The 10118-nt window shown below is 48.9% G+C and overlaps 1 protein-coding gene across 1 annotated transcript; it reads right to left on the reverse strand.

Moving 5' to 3' along the window:
• Positions 1-321: 321 nt before the first annotated feature.
• LOC134433845 (olfactory receptor 5V1-like) lies at positions 322-9650 on the reverse strand. Its single transcript, XM_063182548.1, has 4 exons — positions 9634-9650; positions 9010-9138; positions 643-991; positions 322-423 (listed from the first exon to the last, which is right to left on the reverse strand). Exons 1-4 carry the CDS (start codon positions 9648-9650, stop codon positions 322-324), a joined length of 597 nt encoding a protein of 198 aa, XP_063038618.1.
• Between the last annotated feature and the right edge of the window lie 468 nt (positions 9651-10118).

The raw sequence follows: 10118 nt of genomic DNA on the forward strand, positions 1-10118 counted from the left end.
ATCTGGCCCCAGCTCTGCACACAGACATTGCTGCTGCAGCTCCAGAGAAGGAAACAAAAGGGCATCTCTGCAGAAAACTCTTCTGGCAGACCCTTTATTTCATTTAAAGTCACCTAGACCATAGCTCCTCATTGACACAGTCTGTGGCCACAGTGAAGTTTGAGAGAAACAAAATGAGAAATAGCACAAACATTGACCTTGCTTTTTTGTAAGTAATAAAAAACTAAAACAAAAGAAAGAGAAGAATAAATAAACTACCAAACCGAAGTAGTATCAAGGATGACTTTTATTACAAGTGACTTGCAGAAACTGGCCAGAAGTTTAATGTTTCCTAAAATTTCCAGTCATCAGCCTCCATACTGCAGCCTTGAGCTCCTGGTTCCTCAGGCTGTAGATGAGGGGGTTCAGGGCTGGAGGCACCACCGAGTACAGAACTGTCACTGCCACATCCAGAGATGGGGAGGAGATGGACGGGGGCTTCAGGTAGGAAAACATTACAGTGCTGATGAACAGGGATACCACAGCCAGGTGAGGGAGGCAGGTGGAAAAGGCTTTGAGCCGTCCCTGCTCAGAGGGGATCCTTCGCACAGCCCTGAAGATCTGAACATAGGAGAAAACAATGAACACAAAACAACCAAATGCAGAACATATGGACAACACAATAAGTACAAATTCTTTGAGGTTGGAGTGTGAGCAGGAGAGCTTGAGGATCTGTGGTACCTCACAGAAGAATTGTCCCAGGGTATTGCCATGGCACAGGGGCAGGGAAAATGTATTGGCTGTATGCAGCAGAGAATTGAGGAAGCCACTGGCCCAGGCAGCTGCTGCCATGTGGGCACAAGCTCTTCTGCCCAGGAGGGTCCTGTAGTGCAGGGGTTTGCAGATGGACACATAGCGGTCGTAGCACATGACAGTCAGGAGGGAAAACTCTGTTCCAATGAAGAAGACATGTAGAAATAGCTGTGCTGCGCATCCAGAGTAGGAGATGGTGCTGGTGTCCCAGAGGGAATTGTGCATGGCTTTGGGGACAGTGGTGCAGATGGAGCCCAGGTCGCTGAGGGCCAGGTTGAGCAGGAAGAAGAACATGGGCGTGTACAAGTGGTGGCCACAGGCTACGGCGCTGATGATGAGGCCGTTGCCCAGGAGGGCAGCCAGGGAGATGCCCAGCAAGAGGCAGAAGTGCAGGAGCTGCAGCTGCCACGTGTCTGCCAATGCCAGCAGGAGGAAGTGGCTGATGGAGCTGCTGTTGGACATTTGTTCTGTCCCTAAATGGGGTTCTGTAAGAAAAGAAATCATGCAATAGTTGGATTTGGAGAGGACTTTAAATATCCCAGCACAGCCTGGGGGCAATTTCCCCCCACTGCCTGCCCAGGGCTCTGCTGCCTGGAGCTGTTGCTGCCAGCAGCTGCTTCCCTGTGCCCAGGGCTGGGCCCTGCCAGTGCTGTCAGAGCCCAGCCCAGCCCTGGGGGCTCAGCTCTGCCCTGCAGACTCCTCGCAGGTCTGGCGCTGCCCAGGGGCAGCTCTGGCTCTGCAGGCTCTGATGGCAACCCTGTGAAGGCTGGAAAAGCGACACTGATTCTGCCTCTAAGGGGCCCTGTGCTGATTTCTGTCAGTGCCTGGTTTAGTAACATCTCAGAGAACTTCTTTTATTATTCTCAGCCTGAAATGAGAGATGAATACCTGTGTGCAGGTTCCATCCTAGCAACACAGGGCAGTAGAATCAAAAAGCAGGTTATCCCCTTTTTTGCAGCCCCTGCCCTGCTGTGCTCCTTGTATAATCTACTTTCTGCAGTAAAATGCCATGCTGGGAGCAGTCCTGAACAATGCAGCATCCTCCCCACACAAGGAGAACACTTCCAAGCCTTACCAGCTATCTCCTCCCACCAAGATCTTGTCCCCCAGTGCTGGGAGCAGCTGCCAGGGCCGGCTGAGAGCTGTCCCCAGCTGGCAGCTGAGTCCCTGCCCCAGCACAGCACCCTGGGCTGCAGGATCCTGCTCTGCAGGGTACCCCTGGCTGATCTGCACGTTAGAGAATCAGAGAATGTACTCACAGCGTCTGTAGGCATTGGCATGTTCCAGCTTTAGGAGATGGCTCCAGGAGCTGCAGCTGCATTGTCCTGCAGCCAGAGGTTCCTTTGTTTAGGGCTGGCAGTGATTCTGCCCCAGGCACTTCTCAACACCTTCCCAGCCCTGACTGATTGAAGCTCTCTGTGCCTCTGTGTTGTTCCCAAGGTGGCTGCAGGCAGTGCCCCAGCCCTGCTGGGCTGGCAGAAGAGCTGCTCATCAAGAGAAATGTGCTTTTGAAGCTCTTCTTGGTTACCAGGACCTGCCTCTGTGCCTGGCTCAGCTCAGCAGCATAGACACAGCACAAGGACTTTAATGAGCCTCTGGGGCTTTGTGCTCAGGCCCTGAACATCAGTCCCTGAGAGGGAGCTGAAGAAACCTCTCCAGAACTCCAAGGCAGAATCCAACTCCATAGTTTCTTGAACTTTTAATGGGTCCCTCTGAGGGACACGACTGAGAAAGTGTCCCCAGGCCCCAGGCAGAGCAGAGAACTGCAGGCAATGATGACAGGTGGGGACAAAGAGAAGCCAAGTCTTGGTGCCCTGGCCACAGCAGCAGGGTCTGTGCCGCTAAGGGCTGGGAGGAGACACCTTGTCCTGAAGCCCTGGGGCCTCCTGGCACAGCCCCAGCCAGGCTGGGCACTGTCAGCCCCTTGTCCTGCCCTAAGCATCCCAGTGGCCTCAAGGATCTTCTGGAAGGAGTCCCTGGGGAGCCCTGGTCAGGAATGGCCCTCGGGCCTCCTTCATGCTCCCTGCAGGGACTGCAGGTTTTTCAAAGGGCTTTGGGTTTGGCTTTTGCCTTGGAGTCTCTGAGAAGTTTCTGCAATCATGGCCTCTAATTATCTGCTGGAATTAGTCCATTGAGATTATTTGTCAATTACAACATAGAGTGAGCTTATTAATACTTCAGGGTACTTCAGTTTTATGAAGGTACTTGGTGTTTCCCTTTTTATACAGACTCTGTGAAAGGTTTGTGCAATCATGGCCCCAATTATCTGCTTCAACGAGTCCCTTGAGAGCTTTGTTCTGATACTCAGTGGGGCTCATTAAGGTTTTGAGATACTCAAGGATTTTTAATGTACTTCATGGATTTAAGAATGTTTTTAGGTACTTTTAAGGTTTTTCCTTCCCACACTGAGTCTCTGAGAGGTTTTGTGCCATCCTGACCACTGATTCCCTCTTCCAGGGAGTCCGTGAGTATCCTGTGTAGGGTATCTTCCCCCTTTTTTTTTGCAACAAAGATGGAACTGAATACTTAATTCTTACACCATTTATCCCCAAGTGATTCTCTTGTCCTCAGACAGGTGGCACATCCCGTGCAGGGTGAAAATCCAACCACCAAGCACTCCTGGCAACATTCCAGGATTTCTGAACCCCCCCCCCAATGGTTTTCTAGGTAACTCTGGACATCCGGAGTGATGTGCTGAGTTCCCACACCCCAGGGCTCATTAACATGCAGAACACCTTAACAAGACATGCCTCTGGAGGTCATTTGACTTGTGTTCACATCTTTCGTGGTTAATTTGAAAGATTTCAGTAGTGTGTTCAAACTGAATGCATTATATTTAAAAAGACAGTGAGAAAACAATTTTTAGGGCCTCTTTAGGAATTTTTTCCTGTTCATAAATCGATACGTGCAATCTCCAATTTTCACTGAATCCAAGTACCTCTTCATGCAGTTGGAATAGATTTGAAAATCAAGACATGGCTGACAGTCAATCAGACTCTGTCCCTACCCACACCCCACCATTTCCCCCATCCAAGCCCTGGCACTCAGAGCAGCCTTGTGCAAATCTCAGCTCCCTCCAGCCCAGGCTGCACCTGCAGCTTTCAGCTCCTTGGATCCAACTCCCACCTGCTTTCCTTAGAGAACGAGCTGCCCGAGACACAGAGGGATGTTCATTTCTTGTCAGCCAACAAAGCCAAGGGAAGGCACAGCTCCATCAAATGCAAAAGTCATTTCTCTGCTGGATATTAAATCCACTTTCCATAGAAGACAGTCTCAGAGCAATAGAAAACACCTTCTGTGCCCAGCACAGATCCCAAGGTCCCCCAAACCCTCCCTGCCCTAATTCTGCCCAGATTTGCTTTTTGTACACACGAGTCACACACTGAAGTCAGGAGCTCCCTCCATGCCCAGGGGGAGGAAAAGACGGAAAGATGAAGAGCTCTCCTGTGCAGGGCCAAGGTCCAAGTGCAGTCCCTGCAGTGGGAATCGCAACTCATCAGGTATGTGTCCTTCGGACTCAGGGACTGGTGACACTCAGAGACACAGAAAGGTTTCTTGCCAACAAACACAAGTTGAACATTTAAACAGTTTAATAACCATCACAGGTCTTCTCTCAACTTTCTGGGATGTCCCAGCAGCATGTGACATGTCCCATATCCCCCAGGGATTTCCATACAGGAACAGTTTTAAATAAGGCCAAAAGAAAAAACAATTCTGTGATAAATATAAACATAATTGAGGTGATTATTTATATATTTATTTGAACTTCCGAAATACTGGTCAACTTCTTGCATCTCAAAGCATTAAACCAGTCAAATGAGAGGTTGTAATGGTTTGACACTGGCACAATGCCAGTGCCCCCATGAAAATACCCTCTCCCTGGTTTCTTCTGTGAGATGTGACCAGGAATAAGCAAAGCAGGCTCCCACTTAGAAATAAAGAAAACTTTATTAACTAAACTACAACTATAAGTTAAAAGAAACACACAGGGAAAATGAAAACCTTACAAATACATTTCCTGCTTCCCCCACCAAATTTCCAATAAGTCTATCCTCCAAATCACTGACTCTTGGTCCATCACCACCCTGTAGATAATCAATTCTCAATTCATCAAGAGGAGAGGAGTCCTTCTTGTGCCATAGTGACCTCTTCCTTTCATGTCCAGTGCTCTCACTACTGAACATGAACCAGAGATGCTTCTAGGGTTGTCTTTTAAGGATGCTTTGTCCCAATCCAAAAAGAGCACAGTCTAAACTTTGGGACACCTGTCCCCCCCAAATTTCACCCCCTGAGGACAAGGGGTACCAACACTGAACCCTCTTGGTTCTGAACCATTGCCTCCCCCTGGATGCAGTCCCTGTGTCACAAGGAACATGGTTCTGTTCATGGCTATACAAGAAGAGTCCAGCAAGCCACTCCATCATCTCTTCCCACCTAAGATTCTTCTCTATTCTTCCAACATCTCTCACTGGCCCAGACCTTCATCACACTTGCCAATTTCCTTCTTCATCTTCCACTCTATCTCTCTTCTAGGAAAGGTTAATATTCTGTAAAATTTTCATTATCCAAAAAGGGGTTAAAACTCCCACAAGTGGCCGGACACCTTCTTTCTGCAAAAATCCCCCTTCTCAGCAGGTCAGGCTGTGCCGCCAACACATGATATCAAATTTCAAGGTAACAGTCCCAGGCACTGGCTCTCTCAGGGGGGTCTTCCCGATACCTCCCAGTGCTTCTCTCTCTTCCACCCTTGGGCCAGGCCTACCTCCCATCTCTGTCCAAGGCCCAGCCTACCTCACGACCACATGGCTTTACCCTCCCTCTGCCCAGCCGTTAGCTGGGACGGGGGGAGAGATTCGAACTCTTTTCCCGCAGGAAACCCAAGAGAGCTTCCCAGTGAAGTGCTCTGCTTTTCAACCCCTATGTTCTCAGAGGCGTATCCAATGGCCCCAGTGGCCACACCAGGTGTCAATATTCAAATCGGAACCCCATTGGTGTGACCACAGCATATCCCAGAAAACCTACTTCCTCTCAAACCACGTCAGAGGTACTTGAATGACCAGAAAGGAACTAGAGAAGCAAATCTGGGAGCAACAGGAAGTACAAAGATGCAGCTACTCTAAATGAAAATATATTCTTAGAAATGGCCATTTAAACCAGAGAGTTGGAAATACCTGAATGAAGAGTGAGATTAAATAATAAACTGAATATTGGTGACACAAGTAGATGAGAAGATCAATATTTCTTCTTCTTCTGCCATCAGTATGTTTCCAGGAAACCCCCGTTCCTAATGGGAAAATTTTGTTGTTTCTTAAAAGTACTCAAATGACCCAGATAATAAAGATTTGCTTGTATAATGTGTTATAAACAGGTATTAAAACCTGTGCCCCTTTCCAGGCAGACATCAGTTGTGTGCCCACGAACAGACAGTGCCACTTGTGCCTTGAGGTGCCCAGCTGGGATTGGATCTCTCCAAGAGCACCTGAGGGAGAGGAGAGCTGCAGGTCCCTGACAGCTCCACAGGGCTCCTGTCCCATCAACGTCTGCTCTGCTCCAGTCTGAAACAGGGCCCAGCATGGTGCCGGGATCAACAGAGAGCTGAGGTGTGTGCTGGAATTCAATGCCCTCCCCATTCCACAGCAGCCCTGTGTGGAGAGTTTAGTTCAGGCATGGCTTGAAGAAAAAGGCCATGAAGCCATGCAATTGAGAGAAAAGTAATAGGTAGTTGTGAAGCAGTTCCCAACCCGACTTCTATAAACAATTAGACTCTCTCAGGCATCATTGTATAAACAATAAGGTTCTCAGGCAGTCTTCCCATAACAAATGTAACACCCTCTCTGGGAAAAGATGGCACCCTGAGAACAGATGTGGAAGTTTTGGGAACCGTTCATATCACAGTGGGAACATTGGTTTTGTTTTGTGTAAACAATCAACGGTGTAGTAAAACAAAAAGTGTGGTTAGAGTTTTCTCTGTTAGCCTATCATAAACCTGGATTTTGGAATATGCATGAAGTTCGTTAACACTATTATTTAAGCTGGCTGATCGATCAATAAATCGAGTTCGATGCATCAAAGGATTGGTTGTTCTCCCCTCACTTCAACAAATGGTGACACCCAGACGTGATAGCGGACACCACGACGATCGCAACCACCACGGGGATTGCGAACACCACGAGAAGTGAGGACTGGTTCGGGCTCCGAAGCAGCGGGAGCGGCAAATAAGTGCGAAACCAAAGCGGAGGAAAAAAAGCCGCCGATACGCGCCGTGCCCTGGCGACCATATGGATGGGTCCAGCCGATACGTGTGGCCGAAGCCTGGAAAACGCTGCTAGGTGAAAGTGTGCACTTAAAAGAGGTATGGAAAGGCAAGCCGCATATGAACTTTTCATTACGTTTTTGCAAAAAAGGCAAATCAAGGGAATAGACTTACAGAAGGAATTGCAAGGTCTTTTGGCTTATGGTCTGGATCGGGGAGTCTTTGGGAACCCCCACACGATTCACGAGTTGTCGGAGTGGTGTAAATTTGGTGATATAATATGGCAGGCTACGTTAGATGATGATAAAACTGCTAGGAAAATGGGTAAATTATGGCACGTCATTAACACCGAACTGTTGCAGTTTCAGGGGGAAAAGAGGGCTGCCCATCAGGCTACTGCTGCTCATGATCGTAATAAAGAATACGATCAAGACAGGGAGTTTGATAAAGAGTCGGGGACCCCTCTCGGCCCTGTAATGAGGACGGTTTTATTACCAGCCTCGCCACCTCCCTCGGCAAGCCAGGCTGCGAGCCAGGCTGCGAGCCCGGCTACAAGCCAGGCTCCGAGCCAAGCTCCACAGGGCGCTTTACTACCCGCCGCGCCGCTTCCACCGCCTCCTTTAACAAGCCAGCCCCCCCTAACGAGCCAAGCTCCGCAGGGTGCTCCACAGGGTGCTTTATTGCCCGCTTTGCCGCAGGCTATGCATAGCACTTCTGAGTCTCCCGTATTGCTTGCATCGCAGCAGCCAGAGCCAAAAACGTATGCTCTGTTCCCGAAAAGTAATCAGAGCCCTGGGTTGGAAAATGATCGAGCGGCGATGATTGCACGGGAAAGATGGGATGCGTGGGCAGCTCTTGCCAAAGATGCCGTGGAAAAGGGAGACCAGGAGTTGATAAGCTTGGCGAGCGAACTGGCTTGTCCGGTTACTTTCACCCCTCAGGCTGGAGGAGGCATTCAAGCGACAATTAGCACTTTAAACTGGAAGATGTTATCTCAGTTGCGAGCCACTGTTAGCCAGTTTGGATTTAAAAGCGAACCAGCCAAGCAAATGCTCGACTATATTTTTGACACCAGTGTTCTCCTTATTAATGATTGTCGTGGCATAGTTAAATTAATCTTTACCCAACATCAGCAATTGCTTTTTAACGCCCATTGGCAGGCACTCGTAAATGAGTGCACGGCAGTACAAAGGCAGCAGGGTGACCCCCTCCATGGCATTACTGTTAATGAGCTTATGGGTCTGGGACCATTCCTTCGCACAGAGGCACAAGCCTTAATAGGTCAGGAGAAGTGCCGGGAGGCAATGAGGTTAGTCAGACTCGCAATAGAAAGGGTAAAGGAACCAGGAGGGATACCAGTATATATGGGAATTAAGCAAGGCAGAGAAGAATCATTTGGCGCTTTTATTGATAGAGCTGTGGCTGCAATTGAGAGGGCTGGAGTAGCCGAATATATGTGTGGGGCCCTTCTCAAGCAGTGTGAGATCCAAAATTGTAATTCTGCCACTAGAAACATACTTAATACTTTAGGAGCAAATTGGACTATAGAGGAGGCTTTAGAGAGGATGGCTCTTGTGCCAACCGGGCAGCAGGCTTTAGTGGTAGATGCAATTAAACAGCTAGGAGTAGGTTTGCAAGAACAGGTAAAGTCTTCTCAGAGTCAGGTTTTAGCCGCGCTTGCACCTCTTCAAGCGTCAGCCGCATTTGCAGCATCAAGTAAAAGGGGCCGCATGAAATGTTTTCGCTGCGGAGGCTTTGGCCATACGCGCCAGGAGTGCCAGGCTGCTGGAGTCTGGTGCCAGAAATGCCGTATGGATAATCATCATACAAGCGCTTGTAAGCCGAGGTCGGGAAACTTCTCCAGGAGCACGTATTCCCGCAGCAGCCGCGCCCAGACACAAGTTGCCGCTGCAGAGATAACACCCCCCCGCGCCTTCAACCCTCCACAGCAGGGAGCCTCCAACCCTCCGCAGCAGGCAGTCTCCAACCCGCCGCAGCCGGGAGTCTCCAGCCCGCTACAGCAGGGAGCCTCGGCATGGACCTGGCAGCCGCAGTAGACGTAACGCTGATGACTCCGCACCCACAAAAAATCCCTACGGGGGTTCAAGGACCTATTATTATACAAAATAAAGCGGTGAGTGCACTACTATTTGGGAGATCTTCTGCATCTATGTTAGGACTGTTTGTTTTACCTGATGTTATTGACGCGGATTACACAGGAGAAATTATGGTCATGGTTTATACCCCTTTTCCTCCTCTCCAAATTAACAAAGGACAAAGGATTGCTCAATTAGTACCGCTTGAGGAAAAGACGAAAGGAATACAACCCATTAAAACCCAAGAGAGGAGAGACAGCGCTTTTGGTTCTACAGGAGGACTTACTTTGTTAACTTTAAATCTTGCCGAGAGACCGAAGAAAAAAGTTGAGATAGAATATAACGGACAGAAAAGGTCATTTTCAGGTCTGCTGGATACTGGAGCAGATTCCAGCATTATTAGTCCTAGCTGCTGGCCTCATCACTGGCCCTTGCAGCCGGCAGCCACTGCAGTATCCGGGGTAGGAGGATTTACCCTGGCAAGCCGCTCACCCCCTCTTCAAGTTCATATCGATGGGAAGCAGCTGACGGCGACTTTTTCAGTGGTGCAGTTACCACCAACTGTTCAATGCCTTATAGGTCGGGACATTATGGCTCAGCTAGGGGTTGTTCTAACAAATGAACACCCTTTGGAGTAAAAGCCATTGCTTGGACTTTCCCAATTCCCATCACCTGGGTCGATGACACCCCAGTATGGGTTAAGCAATGGCCTTTGAAAGGGGAAAGTTTGCAACACGCACATCAGCTCATTTCAGAACAGTTTCAACAGGGACATTTGCGTTTGTCTACCAGCCCCTGGAATACTCCAATTTTTGTAATTAAAAAGAAAGCAGGAAAATACAGACTGCTCCATGACTTGCGTGCTGTTAATGATCAGATGGAACCTATGGGCTCATTACAACCTGGATTACCTAACCCTGCCATGATCCCAATGGATTGGCCTTTGCTAATATTGATCTTAAGGACTGCTTTTATAC

This window comes from Melospiza melodia, unplaced genomic scaffold (genome assembly GCF_035770615.1).
Source record: "Melospiza melodia melodia isolate bMelMel2 unplaced genomic scaffold, bMelMel2.pri scaffold_28, whole genome shotgun sequence".
Taxonomy (NCBI): domain Eukaryota; kingdom Metazoa; phylum Chordata; class Aves; order Passeriformes; family Passerellidae; genus Melospiza; species Melospiza melodia.

Bases quoted from the DNA above. Each gene is read 5' to 3' on its own strand.
- LOC134433845 (XM_063182548.1), bottom strand. The intron at 992-9,009 runs GTTGGAGGCTCC...CTGGGACACCAG, and splicing joins GAGACTGCCTGCTGCGGAGG to CACCATCTCCTACTCTGGAT. The intron at 424-642 runs GCATTTGGTTGT...GTTCTGTACTCG, and splicing joins TTGTGTTGTCCATATGTTCT to GTGGTGCCTCCAGCCCTGAA.